Source organism: Protopterus annectens, chromosome 11.part0 (assembly GCF_019279795.1).
Source record: "Protopterus annectens isolate FY-2018-M chromosome 11.part0, PAN1.0, whole genome shotgun sequence".
NCBI lineage: Eukaryota > Metazoa > Chordata > Ceratodontiformes > Protopteridae > Protopterus > Protopterus annectens.
The window spans coordinates 387,833,449-387,860,233 of NC_056745.1; the positions used below are offsets into that span (position 1 = coordinate 387,833,449).

A 26,785-nucleotide genomic window follows, 5' to 3' on the forward strand; every position below is an offset into this window, starting at 1 on the left:
ATATATATATATATATATAGAGGTATAGATACACACACACACACACACACACACACACACACACACACACACACATATGGATGTTCTTTAAACACCCGAATGTTGATGTTGCTAATGTCAACACAAAAATATCAAAAAAAAGTTTGACATGTTAACCGCTCATGTTATGAGACATAAGCTCATAACATGCAACAAAAATCAGTGCCTTTCCATTTTTTTCGAGGGGTGGAGGCAAACCCCCTACATCCCCACACTGCATGCTAATTATATATTCTCACTCGTAGATTGAACAATACTTGGGAAAGGAAAAATTCTCACACAGTTGTCAACCATCTGTCTTGTTGACCAAAGTATGTCACAAAGCAAACGTCAGTTTTAATGACAGCTAATTGTATTAAGTGTGCCCAAGTATACATATCTATAATCTATCTATAGATATTATAGTTCTCTTCTTCTGCAATTGAGCAATCATAGTCTTGCCTTAAGAACCCCATATTGCAGTCATATATTACTCAGCTACAGGTTAGATAAGATGTAAGTTCTGAACGATATTACCCGACCTAAAAAAACAAATATTTCTGCAACTCTAGGGTAAAAAGTAGATGCATATATTATTTTCTGACACAGACTCCCTTCTGTAAATATTAACCATTCAATAGTTAAAGCAGATTACCCATTTTATAGCACTGATTTCACAGAAAAGTATTGTCTGGCAATAATGCAAACTGGAGCGAAGTTTGCAGGGCTCAGTCATACTCATATGTGGCATGCCATATGGCTGGAGTAGATGAAATTAATTTGTTTCCTTTTACAGCAGAACTATGGTTCTTTATAAATTGCATTTGTTTTTGCTGCCTATAACCCAAGGTAGCTAAGAATATTGCGTCATTGGCACTAGACTTGGCATGAGACAATTTTCTTTCCCTCTATTGCAATCTACTATTAACTGAACTTTTACAGTATATTTATGTATAAGCATATCAGTTTTGCAGCAGTCTGGAAAAACATCTTAATGACTTACCTCAAAGTAGTCATTTGTCAGACCAAAATATCCAGTTGGATATGGGAGCTCTGCATGGCTAATATATGCCAATTGTAGTGTAGCAAATCCATGAGATGCCAGGGGACCAGCTCGTAAGTCAGCAGCCCCAGTAGCTCCCAAAAGGTCTATTATGCCAGGAAATGGACCAGGACCTGAAAGAAAGAAAAGAGACAATGATGTAACTCATATACCTGAATGTTTAAGATCTTTATGCTAACTAGATACCGTCGACAAAACAAGTTTCTGAATCCCACAGAGATAGCAGATGATGATGTCCATCATTTATGTCTGATTCAAGTTTTGGTTTCCAATATTTTGTGTTGCCTTGTGGGATGAATGAAGATGAAAAATACCCAGATTTATTCAACTATTCAGGTCAACAAAATCCAGATAAATTAAAATAAATAGATAGATAGACAAATAAATAAATAAATAAACTGTAATCCTCTTTCTGTGGGTGTTTTGAATATTTGAAATGTTTATGTCTGGTGATAAACGTATGCATTTACTTATTCAAGTGCTTTGTTTCCGCTCAGTGTCAATTATTAAATAAGTTTACCTCATTGCTATTTTGAATCTATACACTTATTTTTTAATAACACATTTTATTTGATCATTCGCATATTAGATATACACTTATTACCAGAGGATATAATCATGTCAAAAATATTGTACCTATATAATACAGTTATTACACTTGTTGACTTCACAAGCTTTTTTTATTTGCGCGTTATTATTCACACAGTATGTGCATTAAAGTCATAACTGTATCATGTATTTTCTATCTTGTTACATAGTTCTTTCCCCAAAGTTTTTCTGGACTCTGTCTGGATTTCCACTAAGTATTCATTGTCTCTGTACTTCTTTTCCTTATCTTCTCTTAACCTTCTGGTGATATTACTTTAATATTTAAGTTTAAATTTAAATTTAATATTTTTGCCATTTAGTCCTTACTCAACTTCTTACCATTTACAAGAACCAAAAATAAATAAATAAATAAATAATCACGCAAAACAACGATCTTCACTCTGTAGTGTTTTCTTACCCATATGAACATATGAACATATGATTCCCCTCCCAACCAGGATCTTATTTTGTTTCGTCATGTCTCCTGCTCCTATGCTTCTTTACTTTTTTTGCCCTTCTTTGTTATTTCCTTTTTCTGGCCATACTATCCCCTATCCATTTATTCCACTTCCTCTTTATTTATTGCCCACATTTTCTCCTACTGCCCTCTCTCCTCCACTTCTAGTTTATTCATTGACTCCTCTACCTCCCTTTCTGCTGGGTTCCTTGCTCATCCATATCCTTGTTATTGTTTCTTCTTTACTGTCATCACCAAGTCTGTTATCTCTTTCATGTTCTCCAGGACTTCCTCTTCATACTCTAGTATAAATAATGTTGGTGTTATTTCCTTTATCTCTGTAAATGTGCTTTCCATCAGAGTCTTCAGCTCTTTTTTAATGTTTTCTAGTTTTCTACAGTGTCAAAAGATGTGCATCTGTGTTTCACCCCCTTCCTATACCTCTTACAAGTTCCACCAACTCCTACAAGCATTCTTAGTTTATTTTGGATAGTATAATATCTGTGCAAGCCCTTCCAGGCAGATGATTAAAATCTGTGCACTTTGGTCACATACTTTTGAAGCGTAGTATCTTACCCCATTCTTCACCTCCGTTTGGAGCCCCTAGCCTCTGTTCCCATTGTTTCTTTTGTGTTTCCTTTTCCTTGGTGCTGCCTGCTCTCTGACAGTTCTTTCCTATCCTTAGTAATCCTATAGTACTATTTATCCTTTTTTTCTCCAGACTTCTTTATTAAATTTTCACATATGGCAAAGGCAATCTTACATTTATATAAATGAAAAACATACAAAACAAAATTATACCATTTTAGTTGCAAACAGCTTACATCACAGACACAATTAAACTGTAGTTGCAAACATTATACATCACTTATAAACCATTCAGTCATTGTCAATTAAGCATTGTGGCTCATTCAAATCCTGCCTCTTAAACCTTGTTCCTGTTCTCCATATATTGTTTCCACAATTCCCATTTTTTTTCCTATGCTCCTTCCCTTTTCTAAAGATCCCAACTCCAGATGTTTTATCTCTGTTACTATATTCACTATTTATAGTAAAGTTGGTCTAGACTTTGATTTCTTTTATCTAATAATTGCATTTTTGGCAGCCACCATAATTAGACTCAGCAAGGCTTTACTATATCTAGGCAATTCTGATTCTGTAGCATAACTCAAAAAAAAATCATCTTTCCTGTCAGTCCAATCTGCTCACCTACCTCTGACAGAGCGGTCTGCAGGGAATCCCTAAAGTCTTTCAGCTCATTGCACTCCCAAAAAATATATTCCCAGCTATTTCTTTCTTGCCCGTCACATTTACAGCATTTGCTATCCAGCTGAGGAAAAATTCTTTGATGTCTACTTAGGTTATAAAAATACCTATGTAAACACTTCCAGGCAAAGATCCTAAATCTTCTAGACTTTGTTGCATATTTCGGAGCTATACATATATCCCCTCATTGTCTTTTTGTGAATTGCTTATCCAGTCTTTTTTCCCAATCCTTTCTAAGCTCCTCTGATAGATTCTTAAAATTATCATGCAATATTTTATATGCTTTACTACTTATTCCTCTTTTTAACACAACTTCTGTTGTAGATTCTACTAAAAACTCTACCAGTGGTGGTCTTTCATTTAGGAGCCCCCTATTCCTTTCTCTTTCCTTATATACTGATATTAATCCTTGATAGGGAAGGTACTTTCTAACCTGCAGTCCAAATAAATTCTTGGCCTCTTCCCATTCTATTACCTTTCCCTTTCTAGTTGTTTCCCCCCAAAATCTTGGTTCCTTTGCTAGTTTTCTCCAATAAATTCCATCCCCCTCTTGCCTATTATCTGTTTCTCTGACCACAGTCATCCCTATCGGCAAAATCTCTTTTTTCCATTCTCATGTTCATTTGGCTCTTAGAATACTCCCTACCATTTATGTTTCTTATGTCCAATTCCAGAAAAAGTTGTGGGATTTAGTTCATGTTTCCTGTTCCCTTTTTGCATTTTGCCCCATGTAATTTAACTCCCTGGAATATCCACTCTAAAATCTATTCAAGATGAAATTCTTCTCTGGGTTTCCTTCATTTTTCAGCCTTTTCCCTTGTCACTACTACTGCCCAATATTTTATCCTCTTATGTTTAGCTAACCATCTCCATATGCTGTAGCCCTCCTATCATTATTACTCTTTCTCTCCATGTTTCCTGTCCTAGCGTATTCCATTCCCTGCTAAAGATCTTCTGGATTTCTCTTGTCCAGAATAATTATAGTTCATCTCTGTGTTTGTAATAAGGTCATTATTATGTCTCCCTTCTTTTTCCAGCATTGCTCTCTATACCTTATCATTCTTTTCCAATCTGTCATCCTTATCACATTCAAAATTACACAAGACTGTAGGTTAATCTGTAGATGTGGTCACCCTAAACCACCTTTCTCATTAGGTCCCGCTATTGTTTCCCAGGCTCCGCTTGGATTTTCACCAGCCCATAAATACTCTCTGCAGACTTGTTTTAACTTTTTTTAGAAGGTTTTTCTATGGCAGGTTCCAAAAAATGTTATAATGTGTAAACAAATTGTGGCATTAAACAAATCCGTAAAACATGCAGCTTTTGGTCTATATCTAATTTTATTGTGTTCTGTGTCTGTAGCTAGCATTTTATCTTTTGATAAATATGTTCATATATTTTTGACTGTTTCATTCAGTTCTTCACTTATCTATATCCACGGGTATTTGACTTCTTCTACCCATGTTCCTTCTTTGACTTCCAAGTTCCCTACCAACAGCTCTTTAGTTCCAAAAAAACCCATATTTTCCCAAAGTGTTGCACGAGTCATCATTTTTTTAATCCTGTTTGTGCTTTGTCATTACTATTAGAATGGCATCCATATAAATGGTGATTTTTCTCGGTTCCTCCCCATTTATACTCTTTTCTTTCTGATCTTATTGTCTCTTCTAGGAGCTCTATATGCAGTGCAAATAGAAGAGGGGACAGTGGACACTCCTGTCTAGTCCTTCTTTCGTTATTCACATTTTTGATACCCTAGTTCTGATTTTCACTCTAGCTGATATCTCTATGTATATAGTTTGCAGTAATCTTATCTTTCCTTCAGGAAAACTCCATTTCAGCTACTTTAAACATGCAGTCCTATGCCAAACTGTTGAGTGCTTTCTCACAAGCTAATGAATAGGCTGTTACCTGTCTCCATTTTTGTCTGGGTGACTTTTAATATTATTAGTATCTTAGTATCTTAATTAAGGTATACTTCTTCCCATGCCCCTCCCCTCCAAAAAAATCACATTTGGTCTACTTGTATAATTTTCTTTAATAATTTTTCCACTCTGTCTGCTTGAATTTGTACAAACCATTTATAGTCATGATTTAAGACTGAAATATGTATGTAGAGGGTCTATATTAAATTAGCAAATTCTCAAAATAGCGAACGCTGATTTATCGACCCTTTAAGAATGAAACCTGACAATTCTGAAGACACGGAACAGCAATGTGGTGAGATCTCAGAGTTGGTATATTTAAGTAGGGGGGTGAAGCCCCCCACTTTATTTTGTGTTTTGAACTTTTTTTTTTTTTTTGTGGAACAGCAATTTTTTTTCCCTGGGAAAAAAAATCGCTGTTCCATGTCTTCAAGATTGTCAGGTTTCGCTCTTTACGGGTCAATAAATCAGCCTTCGCTATTTTAAGCATTCGCTGATTTAATATAGACCCTATGAAGAATGGTAGAGCCAGTGGGACTTTTTAATCTTTGTGAATTACTGTAATGATTGCCTCTGTCCATGATTCCGGTATATTTCTTCCTCTTTTCCAATTTGTTTACCTTCCTGGTGCCCTCTCCCCTTGCCTTTCTATCCCATGCCTTCTCTGTTTCCTCTTCTGCAGTTAGTTCTACCACTCTACTAGCATCTTCATCCTATATCTTAGTAAGGTCTGGAAATTACTCCTTTCTTTATATTGTTTCACCCCTTCTTCGCTTTCTTCTTTATACAATACCTGGTAAGTCTTTAAAACCTTCTAATATTGTCTCCTGCCTCACTTCTGCTTGCCCCTCTTTACCTTTCTTTAATTTATATATCACTCTTTCCCATTTCTATTGCTTAAACATATCATCAGTGCCTTGATAGCTGTAGGGTAAGATGCAGAAGAAGGCACTTCTGCTATTCTCTGTCCATATTCTGTGATCTTCCTATTTCGTTTTTCTTCATTTTGTTTTGAATCTCCCTTCTTATTTTTCCTTTTATTCCATCCAGTGTTTCCAACACATCGTCTTTCTTCGCACTTAATTCATTCACCACTGTTTATGTTAGCCACTGTATGTCTGTCTTATGTTCTAACATGTGTCCAGATAGTATCCAATGTTCTCAAGCACCTCCTCTCTCACCTGCCTTATCTGTATACCCATCCTTGCATGATCTGCTAATGTTATTGGCTCAATAAATCTTAAGTCCACCATGTGTTGATATTCTGTTGTAATGTACCCTCTATCTAATTTAGCCCAGCTATTATGTCTGTGGGAGTAAAAGATATTGTTCTTCCCCTAGCTTCCAAGTATCTACTATTCCCATCAAGTTCACAAGTTTTCCTTCCTTTCAGATACTTTGGCTTCTCAGCCCTCTGTCTTCTTCATCTCTGGCTATTGTGACATTTCAGTCCCATAACCACACCATTATCCCCTTCTAGAATTTAATCATCTCTGCTGATAACTTTCTTAAACTTTGTCTTGTTGTTCCTGGTGAAATGGGTCCCCTACACATGATCAAAATAAATTCCAAAAAGCAGATTCCCATATGGTCAACTTTTGGAATTTCGAACATGCAGAACGGGCATCTCCGTATAGTGCGGCATGGGAAGAGCTCCATCTTCTGCATTGTATTGCGATCTCCGAGTTGGTATTTTTAAATTGCAGGGGGTGTGGAGGGTGCAGAGGGGCTTGCCCCCTGCTAGCAATGTGTAGGTAAGTTTTTGTTTTGTTTTTTTTTTGTTTTTTACGATGTTCAAAATTTCAAAAGTCAATCATATGGTCTCGGCCATATGGGAATCGGCTTTTTGAAATTTCAATCATCTGTAGTAGAGCCAGTGAGGATGAGATATATACCGCTATTATTGTGAGTTTTACCTCCTCTATTTCTTCTTTTATTCCTGACATCCTTACCTTTCTATCTTCTAACTTTCCCTCTATCTGTAATGACCACAAAAGTTTCTCTGGAAATGCTACTCCTTTTCTTTTACCAATTCCCCCATTTTTAACCCACAACTAAATTATAGCCCTTACATCTTAGCTTCTTATGATCTTCTATCTGTGCTTGTGTCTTTTTTAATGTGTTCTAGTATTCTCTTTTGCTTTTCACCACAACCCATTTACAGTCTAGACATTTACATTTTTAAATTTTTACATTTTACATTTGTTGACCGGGCTGGTCCAACTGGATATATGTCCATTTTCAGTGGAGGCCCGGGGAATAAAGCTCTGCACATCAGAATAATATTACAGAAACAAAGGTACAATAGCAAGTTTAGACAAATTATAACAGTACATTAGACCTCATATTATATATTTATTTACCCTTTTCCTTAACCTTCCTATCTTTATCTCTACTTCTTCTCTTACTTAAATCTACTAACCTGATTATTGTATCTACCTGCCACTTTTGCAGTCTTTCTTTTTTTTTCCCTTAACATTTCCTCTTTTCTTGCTGGTTGATTGCAGTCCCCCCCCCACACTCTTTTTCTCCACAAAACTATATATATTTTTGCATATACAACACCAACTTCAGAATGTATTCTTCTCTGAGAAGTGTAGTCCACACACCAACACCATCCTGTGCTATAACTATGCCAATGCATGGCTTTACCTTGGTGTTCTCTACGTGCAGTGTGATTTTTGTCCTGCTCCATTCGTCTATTCTCTTTCTCCCTTAAACTTTCATGTCTTCCCTTTCACTGCTGTCATTTTCTCTTGACATCTTCCCTTGTTTTTCATTTATACCTCTCTATTGTTATCACTTTTTATGGTCCTATCATTTTCTTTGTCTGTTACTTCCTTTTTTCTTCTCTACATTTGGATTGTCTCCTTATTATCTTTATGTTCTCTTTCCTTTAGTTTTGTATTTCCCCATTGTCTTGTCCTAAACATTTTATTATATTCTCATGCTTCTATTAACTCTCATCCTCTCTTGACATTTTTAGTCTCTTCCCTGTATTTTATTTGTGTTTATATCGTTCCCCTTGTCAAAGAGTCTTTTATTGTTTTTCATGATTGTTTATGTGCTATTAACCCTTATCTGCTTCTTTATAACTCCCCAGTTCTTGCTTAATGTTTTACTTATTGTCCACCACCCACCCACTATTTATGTAAAAAGGATGTTTAAAACTATTTTTTTTAAACATTGTGAGTGAGTCTTTCCATAACAAGCAGATGGAGATGGGTAACAGCCTAACCAGTCTGTGACTCATATTCTAATTTGGTACTTGGCTTCCCTTCCAATCAACTGGCCCAACTATTAGCCACTCCATAACTCTTATTCTAATTCAGGACTTGGCCTCTCTACCAATTAGCTGGCCCAACTATTAACCAACCCATAACTATGTTTCTAATTAGGGACTAGACCTCCCGTCCAACCATCAGGCCCTCCTATCAACCAGTCAGGAACCATAGACTTATCTTCAATTGTAAGACCTGTTTTCTACCATACCCTATTATTTAGGGTTATTTAAACAGCTAGAGTTGTTCTTTTTTCGGGAAGAAACACTGTATCTGATTAAGTCTGATAGCTAAAAGCAGTCATTACTTTAAATAAATAGACAACTTAAAGTTCAAAGAGGGATTTCTTCATGTTTTTATTACTTGATTTGGAGAATGTGTACATTCTACTCTGGTTAGCTGTCTGCCTGCAAAATACATACAAGAATAGAACGGTGAATTACTTTAAAGAAAGAGCTTCTCCTTTTGTTTTTACTGCCCACTATTTCCAATCTCTCCTTCCTTTATGCTACAATTCTATTCTGCATTTGATCCCATGCCTGTGTATGGAGACATGCATCTTCTTCCCTATTCGTCTATGTTTCTTTTTATATTTTGTTACGTCTGTAACCTCTAATTTTACTTACTGCTTACCTTTCAGTCTTGTTCTTTTTACTCTTGGCTTCCAGTGATGGTTTAATCTGCATCTGTTTCTCCTATGCTAGTTTGTTTTTTCTAGTAGCCTTTCATTAATTCTGCGTACTGTTTATCATTCAATTATATTACTTTTCATACTGTATTGTCCTTATGTTAAATCCGCAATAACAATGTGAGTTTTGTTGCATCCTGAGCCTGTGCTTTTCTTGCATAATCCACATTACTCTGCCATATTCAACATGGCTCTCTATACGATTTTCTGTTTAAACTTCAAAATGGCAAAAAAAGAAAGTCCATCCTCAAGTCAGAACTGTCTGAATTATTCCCAAGGGGGATATTGCACCTGCATTAGTGTTTTGTTTCTCTTAATTTTGTTCCTTGTGCTAATATACATATGCTTTCCATTTGTTCTCCCCATCCATCCTTTAGTGCTTGTCCATCTCTTCAGATTTCTATTGGCTGTCTTTCCATTAACTCATCCCTCTTCCTTCTCACACTGTTTACAGTTGTATCATTCACATTTTCAACAGAATATGATCTATTCTTCCTATTATCAACTTCAAATCTCAGTACTCATTCCTTACTTTAAGAATGCGGTCACAATACAATGTCTAATAAGTTAGTTATTTGATAGTGTTTTTTTTTCTTCAGACCGTGTTTACCAAAGTCCATTTCTTTCTTTCTTTCTTTCTTTCTTTCTTTCTTTCTTTCTTTCTTTCTTTCTTTCTTTCTTTCTTTTTTCAGCACCTTGTCACTTTAGGATCTGTTCAGTGCTTTTTTCCTCACTTGTTTTAAGAGCTCTACCTTTTCTTTCAGCCTCAGTTGTTTTTTCAATAATAGTAAATAACCAGTTTATCATTCTGTGCTGCTCTCCCTTCTCAGTCACTCTGCTGTTGATCACGTCTGTTCTGCTCCTCCTTAACCTTGCACGAATATTCTCATTGTAATGGGATATAAGAATGTCCATCTTAGTCCTTTCTCTTTTTCAGCCTTTATGAGTATAAATGAATTATTTTTGCCCTCATCTCATATATTAAGTTCTGATCCATAAAGATTTCTGTTCCTGGATCTTAAACTTTTTCCCTGGTTTCCTTGCCTTGCCTTTCTTGTGCAGACCCCATTCAGTTTGCATGCCATTCTATGTGCTCTTTCTGTTAATATTTGCATTGCTGGAATCCCTGTCCACTTGTCCTATATCTCATCCTGAATGCCTTTATACAGTCTGATCCCATATATTGTGCAGATACCCCCGTTAATTTTATATTTCTACAACTGGCTGTATGTTCCAGGGTCACTGCTTTTGCCACCGGCAGTTCAGTCACTCCTTGTATGTCTCTGCTTTCACTTTGAGTACCTCATTTTCAGAAATCAGCTCCTGAATAATTGTAGAGTACTCATTTAGTCCATCCACACTCCAAGTCAACATTTCTTGTATTAGCAAACTGTCCATTAATGTTTTTGTCATACTTAAATTCATGCTGTATGGTTTCCATGGAGATTTTACATTACTTTTTAAATTCATGCTGTACGGTTTCCATGGAGATTTTACCTTACTTTTTAAATTCATGCTGTACGGTTTCCATGGAGATTTTACCTTACTTTTTAAATTCATGCTGTACGGTTTCCATGGAGATTTTACCTTACTTTTTAAATTCATGCTGTATGGTTTCCATGGAGATTTTACCTTACTTTTTAAATTCATGCTGTACGGTTTCCATGGAGATTTTACCTTACTTTTTTCCCTTCTTTTGTCTGGGTCTGTTTATTATTTTTGATCCTCTCTCTCTCTCTCTCTCTCTCTCTCTCTCTCTCTCTCTCTCTCCACTGCCATTTCCCATACTTAGGTTTACTACTCACTCACATTTCTACCACTGCTTCTATAGCCTTCTGTCATTTTTGACACTTTTTCTTGTGTTGCCACATTATTACTTTTCCCTTAAAGCAGCTTCATGGACTGCTTGTACTTAGCCAACCTGAAGTCTTGAATCTAATGTCAATCTCCCACCTTGGACACAGTAGAAGAGTCTTTTTGGGTTCTGTTCAAGCAGCTTTATTTTATACAAACACATCACTATAGAGACTTACTGACTTTAACTTAAGTAACCTATATACAAACTAACAACTGTGATTGTACATGCTCTCGCTCTGGCTGCTTCTTCAAAATGGCACTAGGGGGTTGTACGTGTCTGGAATTTATACATGCACGTACAGCCTCACATACTTCTTAAAGATATAGCATACACAGACTTGTACTGTGATCTACATCCTCCTTCTTTGAGAAATCGATCAGATGATTGTTATGAGACTATTCAGCATGTAGAAATCACAGGTAATCCTTAGTCATGCATTATACAATACTAAATACACATGTATATACAATCAAGTCCACATTGCTGCGTGTTTCACACTAGGATTAGATACTCGTCTGTAGCGTGTGACATAAAACTGGGAATTAGATTTAGCAACTGGAACAGTTTCTGAAAAATGGTTGACCTGTGGGATGTTCAAATCATTTACTGAATTGGAATCAGAATTTTGAACACATTCTGATCTGGAAAGAGTCTCTGATTCACTCTTAGATTTAGAGTCTGCATCACAGAAACAATGTTGTGATTGCAATGATGATGATGATTCTGGTACAGGAAGAAGATGCCTGTGGTTCCTCCTATACTCCACACCCTCGGAGTTTACCAACTAGGATCTCAGTTCGGCACAGTACCTGCAATCTGTCCTATTCGATCAAAACTTTTTGTTGTCTGAATTCGTACCATCTCTCCCTCCCTCAATGAACTAAGTAATCTGCTTGATCTGTCGTAACTAGATTTCTGGATATTAAGCTGCTTAAACAACTGAGCCTTGATTGTTCTTAGGTTTAGGCTGCAACAAACTGTAAGAAATAGGTAGCATAGTTCTAGTTTGCCTGGAAAGTAGTCTTTGAGCAGATGAGCCAAGAACATCGTCACGGAGTATGTTTCTGAGATTAAGTAGATTCAAGAACACATTGGTATTGTCACCCTTTGACCTTTCAAGTAATTGCTTTGCATGCTGGACTGTATGTTCAGCTAGACCATTGGACTGAGGATATTCAGGACTTCTAGTGATATGCACAAACTCCCATTCTTTTGCAAATTTCTGAAACAACTGGCTAGTGAATTGCGTACCATTGTCAGAAAAAAGTTTGTGTGGACTACCATGAACTGAGAAATGATGTGTCAACTTAGTAATAAATGCAGTGGATGTTATTTATTTATTTTACATTTGTTAACCAGGGGTGTCTAACTGAGCCGAAAAGGCCCTTTTTCAGCAGAGGCCCGGGGAGAAAAGCTCCACCAAGACAAATTACAGATACATTTAGTTATTTAGACATGATCAGTATACACACAAATTACAAAAGACATGTTTTTACAGTGGTATGCAGCACATCAACAGTTACAGTGGAGAGAACAAACAAAAAAATATTAATTTAAAAATAAAGATAATTAATAGATTGGTGGTGTACAGCTGAAATTTGGAACATAGGTAGAATACATACATAGTACACAGGTACAGTACATACATTGTAGATTGTAGATATTAGATTAGGTAGTAGATCAATCTCAAACCAATTCAAATAAGAGTCTACCAAAACTAAGTAGTGCTGATTGTTCCACTCAAAGCTATGAGTTGCTACAGTAGACCAAGATAGTTCAAGAACTTGACTTAGCTGAAGTGGTTCTCTTTGCAAATGCAGTTTAGTACTATTGCATACTGAACAAGAAGAAAGTACTCTATCAATGTCGTTCGGTAATGAAGGCCAAAATACGAATTCTCTAGCTCTTTTCTTAGTGGATGTGGATCCTGGGTGACCACAATGCAAAATCTGGATATATTCTTGTTGTAAGGAAGCAGGAACAACAATTTTAGGACCTTTAAAAATAATACCACCTTCCATCAAAAATTCATCTCTGTAAGGAAAATACATTTGCACTTCAAGTGGTTCACTAGATTGCTTTGACGGCCATCCAACATTAATGTAGTGATTGAGCTTTTGTAAAATTGGATCAGTGTGAATGTGATCTCTTAACTCATCAAGTATAGTGGTAAAAAATTACACACTGACATCACATCAAAGTAAAAATTCTCTGTGTCAAGCTGTTCTGTTGTATTTCTGGGTGATCTGGATAAGGTATCAGCCATCTAGAGCAATTTGCCTTTTGTGTAGACCATTTTGAAATTGTACTTTTGGAATTTGAGCATCATTCTTTGTAGTCTCACTGGAGCAGAATGCACAGACTTCTTTAGAATAGTAACTAGATGCTGGTGGTCAGTTTCAATCTGAATAGCTCGACCATAGATATAATCAAGAAACTTGGAACATGCAAATACTATAGCCAAAAGCTCCTTCTCAATTTGAGCATACTGCATCTCAGTTTGGGTTAGTGTTCTAGATGCATAGGCTGCTGGTCTGCTCTCTTGAAGTATAACTGCACCTAGACCATATTTTGAAGCATCACAGGAAAGAGTAACTGGTTTATTCACATCATAGTATCTTAACGTAGGTGGGGTGGCAATTTTCTGCTTGAGGTTTTGAAATGCCTTTTGGTGCTGTTCCAACCATGACCATGCAAAATCTTTGCATGTGAAATCTCTTAAAGTGCTGTCAACTCACTGAAGTCTGGTATAAATTTGCCCAAATAGTTAACCATACCCAGGAAACACTGTAAAACTTGTACATTATCTGGCGCAGACATCTCAAAAATAGATGTTTTCTTGGTTGGGTCAGGTCTCAAGCTTGTACTCATAAACAAATAATGTACATACATAACTTCTGGAAGTCTGAATTTGCACTTCAGAGGATTGAGTTTCAAGTTTACTTCACATACTCTGTCTAGAACTTTCTTGAGGATTCTGTCATGCTCTGCTTCACAACTGCCTCCAACCAATAAATCATCTACTATTATGGCACAAGGATAATCCAGGAAAATTTGCTCCATTGCATGCTGAAAGACATCCCCTTACAGAATTTATTCCAAATGGCATCCTTAGGAATCTGTATCTGCCAAACAGAGTACCAAAAGTAGTTAGAAGTGAAGATTTGCGATCCAGCATCACTTGCGAAAAATAACTCTGAATCCAAAACAGAAAATAGAGTGGCATTCAGTATTAGAGCTGCAACTTCTTTGAATGTATGCATCAGATGATACAGTCTTTTTAATGCTTTGTTCAGATCTCTTGGGTCAGTGCATATTCTGGTTTTCTCTGAGCGTTTTTTATGAGCGGCTAGCATGGACGACACCCATTCAGTTGGTTCAGTGACTGGACAAACCACACCTTGCTGCACCATTATATCTAAATGAGCCTTAACTTTATTTTGCATAGCTATCAGAACTCTTCTTGCTGGTCTGACTACTGGAGTGACCTCTGGGTCTAACTTCATAGAATACACAACTGGAGATTTGCCTACCTTGTAGTCGAAAACATCAGCATACTCTGAGAAAATGGCTTTGGAGAAATTAGAACTCAGAAATGCACTTACATGATGAACTTCTTTAGCTAAAGAAAACAAATTCATTCTTAAGCTACCTTTGAGACCCAATAAAGATTGCACTGGTCTTCGGACTACGTAGAATAACAAGTTGTAACAGTTCTTGGCCAGATAACATGAAAGCATCACTGAACCTTCAGTTTGAATTTCTTCACCTCCATAAGCAACAAGTCTCGCATTACTAGTTACATTGAGCTGTTCATTAGATCTCACTCTAGCAAATGTGTCTGCTGATATAGCATTACACTTTGAACCAGTGTCTACTTTGAGCTCTGTGAATTTTCCGTTAATCCGGACAGTACAACACTTCACTTCTTGTTAAGAAGTTCACTGCATCAACTCTTTCACCAAGCACTAATACACCATCTACATAGAAAGCTAACTACTTTGGCTCTACTTGATCAACTTGCTTTTTTGTATGACCTTTCTTTTCAATTGCATGAGACTTACTTAATTTGCAAAACTTTTGGAAATGGTTCCATTTTTTCACCTGTGACATTGCTGACCATATGCTAAGCACTTCTCTCTTTCAGACTCATGATTCACACAATTGCGACAGTTAACAATAAGGCTAGACTTGGGTTTTGCTGATTCATGCTTGTACTGCACTGAGCTAGTGGAAGCTCCTTTCTTAGAACTTTCTGGAAAGCCACGTGCATTCTTTGGAAACCCTGTAGCTGCCACGTGCTTAGGCCTGCTCTTGCTTGCATGTGTTGCATACTATCTACATTTGCTCTAAAGCCAATTGAAACCATGCTGTTGTCACTCGCAAGCATACTTGTGTGTTTGTCTGTCACCTCATGGTAACAAATCTCTATGTCTTTACTCAACGTTAAATCACTGTCACAAAGAAAAATCTTTCTCACAGCAGCACTATTAATATCACACACATGCCTGTCTTTTATCAGCTCATCCTTTAAATCACCAAACTGACACATTTTAGCTCTGTTTCTCAAGTCAGTTATATAATCTGCAAGCTTTTCCCCTGGTTTCTGATCTCTCGTGTAAAACAAATGCCTCTCTAATGTAATATTCATCTGGGGGTTACACATTTCTCTGAACATGTGCTTCAAATACTTGAGGTCTTCCCTTGATTCAATTTGTACAACAATATGATCTTCTGCACCTTCTCCTTCATATATTATTGGTGCATACACAAATGAATGCTCTCTTTCTATGGCCTCTGATTCAGCTAGGTTTAGCAAAATGAATGCCCTCATGCATGCATCTCTATCTGCATAAGTATAAAAATATCGTACTCTTGCTCAAATATTCTCTAATTCTCTGCAATATTCTGATCAAATACAAGTGGTAGGGGCTTTCAGAATCCATGTGTCATATTAACATGTACCAGCGAAGGGTTTTGCAAATAAACACAAATATACACACATGCACATATGCCAAGAACCACTGCCAGTATCTGTTCAATGCCTTTGTATTCTGAACTTATACCTCTTGAGCTTTTCGAAATTATGAGAATGAACAAATTTGTAGTACCTTCAAATAACTGAACTTTACAAAATAAACTTCTCTGGAGCTTTGGTACTTTTGTAATATTGTGGAAAGGCTAAAATGCTAAAGCCATTTACCATCATTTGGTAAAGTCATTTACCATCATTTTAAGAAACATTCGATAAATTTACAATGTGACTGAATAACTCATGAGTACTGTAATACCCTTGTAATGTCATCTTTTGCAAGTAAACACTTCTTATCAGAGTAAGAATCATGTCAAGTTACTGCACAATGCGGATAAATCGAACATCTGTTTCCCAAAACTGAATAACTGTTCGAAGTAATTGTACTTTGTGAATAACTGCATACAGCACACTGAAATGTCCCCAAAATGGCAGTACCTTGCTAGGAAACTCATTACAGTACAAGAAGCACTCTGTAATGGTGGCACTTTGCGAACAGATGCACCCAGCACAAGAAACCTTTCAAAATGGCTATACTTTGACTGTATTTCACGAAATATTTGCACTTTGCACACAATAAACTCTTCAAAATACATGCACAGTAATAAGCACATACTGTAAGCAATTTTACACACCTTGAGGTACTTTGAATAACTTTAGTTATGCCCTTGATACAATACGAAGTCATAGCTATGCCCAAACATAGCACTTTGCCAAAACACATACAGTCACCTTGCTTTATTTGTGCTTAATGTGCCCTTTTTTCTCTTTTATTATATTCGTTTTGCTTGTTTAAGCTCCTTTCATGCCCAATGTAATTTTCTTGTGCTCATTTTTCTTTAGACATGCCCAGCTTTGCCTTAAGCACACTCGTTTTGCTTTATGTTTGTTTTGCTTTAAAAATACATGTTTCATCAAATACTTTTATTTTAAACATTTTCTTTATTTAAAAAACTTTTCGTGCTTTCTGCTTGTCTGATATCACAAAAATCCACACGATATAATTCACTTCCAAGCTCAGATATAGTCAGCAAAATAAATCCACCGGATACTATAGCTATTCAGTAGTTGCTACAAAACCAGGCTCTGTCAGCTTTTCTAGAGACCAAAAGCACCTCAAACTGGTTCCAACAGAAATGCCACTACATCCAGCATACAGCTTCCACCTCCAAGACACCCTGAAGGAATTTCAAGCAACACCCAATCTGAAAGACACAAGACTTTGTCTTGTGTCTTTCAGATTGGGTGTTGCTTGAAATTCCTTCAGGGTGTCTTGGAGGTGGAAGCTGTATGCTGGATGTAGTGGCATTTCTGTTGGAACCAGTTTGAGGTGCTTTTGGTCTCTAGAAAAGCTGACAGAGCCTGGTTTTGTAGCAACTACTGAATAGCTATAGTATCCGGTGGATTTATTTTGCTGACTATATCTGAGCTTGGAAGTGAATTATATCGTGTGGATTTTTGTGATATCATTTATGTGTGGTTCCATACGGGCTGTGTATTTATTTGCTTGTCTGATAGTGTGGTTTGTGCTCTTGTAATGCACTTTTTTATCTTTCATATCAAATAAATAGTTCATGCTATTTCTCATTACCTTTGATTCTTTCTGGCTCTGTTTGTGCTTTTTTCTCTCAGTTCTACCTTTACTGTCAACTTTACACCTCATGGCTCCGAATATTCTTCTCTCTTCGATCCCGGTTCTGACACCATGTTGCTCGCTTACCTCAGACACAATAGAAGAGTATTTGTAGGTTCTGTTCAAGCAGCCTTATTTTATATAAACACATCACTATAGAGATGTACTGAATTTAAGTAATTTATATACAAACTAACAACTGCGATTATGCATGCTCCCTCTCTGGCTGCTTCTTCAAAATGGCACTTGGGATTGCACATGCCTGGAATTTATAAGTGCATGCACAGCCTTGCATGTTTCTTAAAGATATAGCATGCTCACATTTGTACTGTGATCTACATCTACTATATATTCGTATGATACCATTACTGTTATTCCTATTTTTACTTGAATATTTCATGATTATTTATACATTTTCTCATTTAAACTTACATATTAAATTAGTTAACTTGTTTAACTTTATTTTCAAGCAGTTTTTTAATTTCTTCATAGTCTGTTATATTCCAAAAAGGATATAATTTGATTTTCAATGACCCTGTTATGCAGAGAAATAAAGACCCTAGTGCACCTCAAATGACCCATGTTTGATTAGTAGCATGGTCCCTGGGGGGGGGAGGGGGGCACAGGGAGAGGATGGGAGTGAACATCTGACATCAGCTACAATTACCTATTGTGGGAAGAGGGAGGCAGCCAAGTCTTGGTGTAATAAAACAGCATTATGAGTCTTTTGAGCTCCATGCTGCATAAGTGATGTGCTGCTTAGTCAGGAAGCTGCACATGCACAGAGATGCACCTGCACCTTAGTCAGGAAGTCACACATGCACAGAAATGCACCTGCACCTTAGTCAGTAAGTCTCACATGCATGGAGATGCACATGCACCTGCACCTTAGTCAGGAAGTCATACGTGCACGAAGATGCACCTGCACTTTAGTCAGGAAGTCGCACATGCATGGAGATGCACTTGCACCTCCTTACAATAGTAAATTTTGGAGCTCAAAAGGCTGCTGTATGGTGGCAGGAGTTAGGACACACTCACCAGTAGTCAGTATGATATTGCACCAGCATCCTTAATTCCTCACCAGCACAAGACGTGGATTGGCTTGAGCCCAGTAAAGGCTATAGTAAGTCCAGTTGCCCTGGCTAAAGAGGACAGGAGCTGCTGGCAGCTGATGGCTAGCTGCAGGGAGAAAAATAAAGGTTACATTTGATTTCAGTGTTCATTCATTTAATATTGTTTATGAAAATTTAATTCTGATTGATCAGTACTGTATTTATTTTCTGATATATTTAATATAATATTTATACATTTTGGTACCAGGTTTAGTTATTAATGTTAAACATTTGACTTCATTGGACTTTAGTTATGCCCTTAGTTCTGTGAACATTGATTACTGCCTTGTCATTAGGTGAAAGTTAACACTGAATATGTAAGAGTTTATCAGTGGCTTGTAACATATGTGTACATATAAAAAAACAAAATCACTGGACCAGAGACAGGTTATAGTTAAGCGCTTTCATCCCCTTTATTACAGAAGAAGTTCTGTAATAAACAGGACAAAAGTACTTATCTGTAACCTATCTCTGGTCCAGTGATTTTGTTTTGTTAGTAGTTTTTCCACTGTGTGAGATTTGTTTATATATGTACATATCTGTAAAATGAGCAACACACTGACAAAGAGAAAAATGTTGCAGCCTATCAGTACATAGTGCACGAGTATTCTTCTCACCTGGGATGATGTCTTTGTAAAGTATGCATTTCCTCTCTGTATCTGTGTGGGTATTTTACCAAATGGTCTAGTTTACTCCCACATCACAAAAGTATGCAGTATGAGAATTGGTAAATTGCCCTTATTTATGTGTGCCATGGCACTGAGTGCACTGTACATCCTGTGACGGACTGGCACCCCATTCAGGGTTAGTTTCCCAGCCTTCGCTTCACTGTGATCTGATATAGGCGCTGTTCTGCTGTGACAATGAATTATATTAAACTGGTAATAACTAAATTAATGAATACCTTTAAAATAGTGTTATCATCATCATGTATATGATTCCCATAGGTATTTCATGCTGTCTGAATTCCTGAGCAGAATTGCACAGACTAAAAGTAAAAGCAGTTGAAGCTGATAGCATGCAAACTCCTATCTCACTTCTTTATTCATCACTATGAAATATTAGATGTTGAAAAGTGGCAGAAGTAATGACATGTTACTTAAGTCTTTTTTTTTTTTTTTTTTGTGAAAAATAGTATAGGAACATCCAAAGACAAACTGACCAACAACTGGAAATTGTAAGTTTGATTTATTCCTGATTATGAGACTTAAATGGTATAATGTACTGCAATGTTACATAATACAGGGGAAGAAACAACTCTGAAAGTTAGAAATGTTTTAGTTTTGAGAGGAGGAAATATAAGTTTTGCAAGTAGTGTAGTACAAATTTCAAGGATATGGATTGTAGAAAAAAAATTCTGTAACATCTCTACAATGTCTTCTTTACAAAGGGACAAGGTCTCAGAGATTCTTCAATTACTAAACTAAAAAATGGAGCAAAAGGTTGTGAATGTGGTTACATGATTCATTAGTACAAGAAAGAGTCATGTGTGGTATTAGAAATTATCTTATGGGGGGAGATTTCCAAGACATTCTCTTTTAATATGATGTAATGCTACTGATGTGTAGGGAGTGAAAGAAATTATTTTGTCACAGTTTAAAAAAAAAGGTCACAGAAACAGGTGGCTCCATTGAGCCAGAGTAAGATAGCCACTGAGGATGGGTACTGGCATAATGGATAAGGTGCTTAGCTCACAAACACAGGTTACACTGTTTGATTATCACCTTTGAGGGAAATTGGCTTGGCTTAAAATCCTCCACAAGGACAGCTAGTCTAGTGCATACTTATGAACCTATAAGGCTCAAGGCTTAGGATGAAGGTTGAGGAGAAAAAAGGAAAAAAAATGATTTATGATAAAACAGAAGAAATATAAGATCTGGAAAAGCTGGAGTAGCAGTTGGCAAAATTTACAGCAGATCTCTAGAAGGAACTATTCTGTAAACTGTTCCAAAAGCTGATGATAGTCACAGAAAGTATAGGAGCCATGTTTGAAACCATAAAAACCATCAAACAGAAACTGATTAACTGAATTAAGAGAATTCAGAAGATGGGCAGAGCAGAACTGCAATCTGAGGTGAAGAAGCATAGCAGAACACTGGAGATGATAGGTACACCTCTAAAATGGCAAGCAGGAAGCTGCATGACCTGGAAAACATGGTCCAAAAGATGGAACATAAAGATAACCGCTGCATCACAATAAATCCCTGATAGGAAGTTAGAAAAGCTGCTGTAGAAGCTATTGTCAAAAAAAAAAAGGAAAAAAGAAAAGAAAAATAATAATCATTATCCTCCCAGTCAACAGGTGCTAGTTATTGAAAGAATTCACAGAGTTGGCATAGTGGGGAACACGAGGAGGATGCCTAACACAAATATGAATATGGCTGCATAGTTATAAAATAGTGGAACATATTTTGAGTCAAGCCACTGCTCTTAAATTGATTTCATTTAAGAATATATTCTTAAAATGCATAAAGAAAAGGATCAGCAGATCTACTGAAGTCCTCCTAAAATTATTTATATCACCATACTGTCTGTGGTTTTGGAGAGGCAATATGATTAAATTCTCCATAGAAGAAAAAGCACAGAGATTTGTTGCAAATACTGTGCAGGGCGGAAGAAGAAATAATAACAACAAAAAATAAAATTTCAAATTGCCACCTCTCCCACTAAGAAACAGACCTGCAGGTGAACTTGCATTGACTAGAGATAATGGAATGATAAAGCAGGCACTTACATAACTGAATACAGAAGTAACAATAGGAAAGTGATGAAGGAAGAAGTAAGCAAAGAGATGCTAGTGACATTAACAACATTGCAGAGCAAAATAACTATGAGAGCAGAGATCAGAAGCAAGGAAAATACCACTGAAGCACAAGTAAACAGATGGAAACAACAGAGGAAGGATATAACAAGGAGAACAAGAAGCTGGTTGAAACAAGCTTCAACTAGGCCATATGGCTTGAAAGTGCTGGAAGCATAACTACAGCCAAAGTTGGGAGAAGTAGCTATAAAAGAATACTGATGATGGGGAACAGCATAGTAGGGTGCAGGACCCCATAAAGTCTGAAAACGTTAGACTGACAGGCAAAAGTCGCCAAATAAATGCAAAAAAGGTGGATTTTTACAACTGAGCTGCATGAAAATGCTGAAAGAGAGATGAGCTAAGAGTCCTGGTAAGCCGAACACGAAGGGCAGAACACTACAAGCACGATACTTAAGGATTAGGGAATAGGTAGCAGTAGTGAGAAGACTGAAAACAATGCAATTACAGCCAAACAGCAAAAGCACGAGATATAAATAGGATAAAAGAAAGTGAAGGGAAACTAAAGTATACATGACTGTAATTAAACATAAAAGGTTTTCCAATGCACTTTCTTACTAACAAAGAAAAATTATGCAAAGAGAAACAAAGATTATGGATTAAGATTAAACATGCATAGGGGATGCAAAAGTTGCATGCTGGAGAGTTGCAAATCAAACTCAGAGGGAGTAAAAGGGTCCAAATGTAGATAAAGGCCAAAGGATAACAGGTGTAGCTCAGCAAGAAAGTCCAAGAAGGGATGTCATTCAAATGTAGTGATAGGGGATGAAAGTCGGGAAAAGAAAGGGGAAAAAGCTACTGAATATGAAAGACGAGTGGTACAATGAAATAAGGGGGGGGGGTTACACTCAGTCAAGAGGAAAAAAACCCACAACAGGATAAAATGAATTCAGGATAATGTCATAATGTTACAGGAGACAAAACTAAAGGTTAGAGAAGGAAGATCATGAAACACAACTACTTTAGGACAGAAAGAGGAAATACAGTATGTGAGAAGGAGTGGCCATACTTTTCAGAAAGGGAATATAGGTGGAGCTGTAGCACTTAAGGAAAAATAGGTGGGCAAGATGCATTATCTTGCTGAGGAGACTGAATGGCTAGAGCTGGACAACAGGGTACTGTACACCCCAAACAGAGATGCAGAGGACTTCTAGGATATATTGTTTGCAGAGTGGGATCAAATAAAGAGAGGTGAATGAGAAATCATTGGGGAAATTTCAATGCTGCAAAAGAACTGGAGAAAAACAGGCTAAATAGTAAAGGAAATTACAACATAAAAATGAGAGGGGACCTAGAAAATAATATGGGTAAAGATGAAAGGAGAGATATTTTGAAGGGAAAACACACACAGAAAAGAGAATATACATTTACAAGATGTTGTTCAGCCCAAACCAGCTGGTTAGATTGGATACTAAGGGAAAAGGAAATAGAGTGAGTGAAAAAGATAGAGGTACAGGACATATATCTATCATGCTGTGCTGCAGTTGTAATTAAAGTAAGGATATACGTGGAGGAAGTAGAGGGTCAGGTATGGAGGTGGTGAGACCAATAGGGGAAAGCAATAGGTGCAGAAACTGTTAGAGGAGACAATTAAGGGAAACAAATCAAACAGGAAAAAAACTGGGAAGGTGATGGTGGGGTAGGATTTAAAACTATGACAGGTGCAAGATTACAACAACAGATGGCTGGAAAAGAGGAAAACGTAAGGTATTAAGAAAGCTTCATTGTGAGATATGAGACTAGGGGAAAGATAAGAAAACACTTACAGCATTGGAAACAGCAATGAGGGCTGAACTAAAAGGGAAAGAAACAAAAGCAGTGGAGGTGGAGCAGTGTACTGGGAGGATGTTTAATGTACAGAGTGGGAAGAACAGGTGAAACATTTGCAAGGAAATACATAAAAGGAAATGGGAGAGTCAAGGTCCTGCAACTAAAGGGAGATGAGGGAGAAGTGATATATGGCAGCAAAGTCAGGGTAGCATTCAGAGAATACTATCAGCAGATTTACTCTGCACATGTTGAGTACATAGGCATGTGAATAATAGGTGAACTGAGCTTACCAAACAAGTAACCGCATAGTTACTGTAATGAAACCAGATAAAATGTGTGTTTGTACACCTTGTCTGTAGGAACAGATGAGGTATCAGGCCAGTAGTAATACCACTGAAGCACATCGTCTTTAAAAGCTATGGAAAGATAACACCATCCATTGTGCATAACTGAAGAAATGCATTCTATCTTCCCCGAAGCAAAGTATTTTGTATGTACTGATCAGGGATATTGTTAATTTAATTTTAATGAAATGTCCAAGATGTGAGGAATATTCCACAACATGGAGACTTAACTTGCCATACAGGAAATACAGATTTCTCAGATTTTTAGTTGACATTTCATCAGCACCTGAAATAGCTCAAAGAGTTGTTGCATGGATAAGCAATGGGCTTGATGGTGCTATTAACATCTGGTGGCATACTAATATAGGTTTAGACCAAAGAAGAGCATGATGCGGGACTGGCTAAGTTAGCTAAGGTGAACAATCTCAAGCTGAGCAAAATGATTTAACATACGAGGTCTTGAAATTAGAGTTATAAAATCAACAAAGAAGGACAAATTCTTCCTCCAGAAGGGAAAACAAACAAGCTGTAAAATGTTTTCTTGGTATAATGCAATATCTGTCAAAATCTACTCTGAACATGTCAGAAATAAGCATGCCATTTAAGAAATTACTGGAATAAGATGTAGAATAGTATTGGAGTGAAAATACATGAAAAGAACTTTGAAATGCTTAAACAGTTAGTCACAGGTATGCCTATGTGCTGAAATATCTTGATACAGATAAGTAGTTGCATTACAATGTCAGCATAATGGAACTGATGCAGTGATTCTATAAAAAAGTTAAACCAGATGCTTATGGCTCTAGAGACTTTTCTGAATGCCAAAATTATATGCCCAAAAGAGGAATGCTGATAACCATAATATATGGTTGTTAAAAGTTCCACAAATACATCTATGGGAAAATCGTGTAGAAAAAAACTTCACAAGCCACTGCAGAGTATATTGAACAAGACACCACCAGGGCTACAGAGAGCATTATTGTGACTGTAGAAGTTTAACTTAGTTGTGAAATATTAGCCAGGAAAAGTGAAGCATATAGCAAATTTGCTGAGTCATTTATGTTTGCCAGAGCCACAAAATATGCTTGATGGAACTCCTTCAAGTTAATCGAGTAATCGTTCAGTTGCCTATGACTGGAAATAAGCTTAAAGAGTTTCAGTAGTGTTCCAGCAGTGACATTAACAATATTGTTGAGCAAGCAAAATATCTAAGAGAGCAGAGATCAGAAGCAAGGAAAATACCACTGAAGCACACGTAAACAGATAGAAAGAGCACAGGAAGAATATAACCAGGAGAACAAGAACTATAGAACTCAGCCATGAAGAAAGAAATACATCAATATGTACTTCTCAGAACAGACCCCTGCTGCAGTCATTGATGTTAGCAGATTTGCTTACACTGGAAATGTGCTTGCTCAGAATGAATCCCTACTGTGGGATACAGTACACAGCTGTTACCATATGCACAGTGACATGTATAGAATGTATCCTGGACAAGTGCAAGCTATGCTAGTCTAAAAAACTTAGGTAGAAAGGTCTAGTTAGGTGCTTACTAAAGTAGGTATTCACATACGAAGAAAAACACAAGAAAAAGGTGAAAACTAAGACAGCATAAATTTAATAGGGTGCACTGGGAAGAAATAGATGATGTTGTCAGCATGAAGGGTAAAGGTTTTGGCTCATAAAGCTACTGCTGGACAGTAGATGTGAGGTCTAGAGGAGAATGGTGGAATTTCATGTAAGAATATAAGAGTCAGGAATGTTATTGCACTGGTTAGTAAGGTGAGAACGGGCTGAGTAGGACTACAGACAAAGTATCAGGCCACTAGCAAAAGGAAGTTATAAAAGGTAGGAGGAAGAAATGTACAGGATAAAATGACATGAATAGAGGTTACCACAGGAGCAAAGTGCTACGGCAGAGACCAAGATGAAGAGAAAAAGTGGGAGGTGCACCTATACAAGTAATTTAAGATGGAAGGGCAGGTGCAGAGTCAAATAATGAAACTGACATAAAGCCCAAAGGCATCACAGTATCACACCTAGGGGAGGTGAATGGAGTGGGTGCCTTGGGTGGAAGCTGTCAGAAGGATTAATTGGCATGGCAGGAGAGTTGCTGATCAGGCACTAGTGCAATATTGGTGGACATTTAAATAGCTGTAGCAGATATCATGGTTGTTCAAATTATATTGTTTATTTGCTTTTGATGAAAGGTAGAAGTGTGTGTGTGTGTGTGTGTGTGTGTGTGTGTGTGTGTGTGTGTGTGTGTGTGTGTGTGTGTGTGTGTGTGTGTGTGTGTGTGTGTGTGTGTGATAGAGAGAGCATGTGTTAGAAACTATAGCTAGGAGCTGGTATAGCTCTTTATTATGGTTACTGCAATGTGTGGAGATTATTTCTTACATCCAGAATATTTTTTTTGTCCTGAATCTTGCACTATCCCTTGTTGACAAAAAATGTTCATTTTTTCCTTCTCTTTTTCCTCAATTCACTCACATTTTTAGCTCCTTCTCTCATTGTCTCTCATTACTTGGGGACTGCAAACTAATTCTTTCCCTCCTTACCTCTCCCTAAACTACTATTACCTAAGCAGCACTAAGGGAGTTCTATCCCCATGTATCCCACTTCTTACTAGATTACCCTCCCTCTGGTGGCAGCAGTGGAGTTCTATCCCCTTTCTTCCATCTTTGTAGCATAACTGTACACTCCAATGCTCACTACATCACTCTTCTGTCACTGGGACCAAGACAATTCTCTCTCTCTCCCTCTCCGCCTCTGTCATTTACACAATGGCTATGGTAGCAGCATCAGTACAGTTATTTATCAAAGTGTCATCCTATATTATCCTTTACTTCCACTCCTCTAGGACTTATGTACAACCCACCTTTTTAACCTCATCATGCTGCCTTTTTCAGCCTATATGATAATTATCTGC

The 26,785-nt window shown here is 37.1% G+C and overlaps 1 protein-coding gene across 2 annotated transcripts in view; it reads right to left on the bottom strand.

Annotated features, from left to right (window-relative positions):
• The window catches only part of LOC122815408 (bile acid-CoA:amino acid N-acyltransferase-like), a 533,063-nt gene that overhangs the window by 330,895 nt on the left and 175,383 nt on the right, over positions 1-26,785 (bottom strand). For both annotated transcript variants that reach the window (XM_044087876.1, XM_044087878.1), the window contains exon 8: positions 1,022-1,194. In XM_044087876.1, coding sequence (XP_043943811.1) covers positions 1,022-1,194 — 173 coding nt within the window. The remainder of the gene's footprint in view (positions 1-1,021; positions 1,195-26,785) is intronic.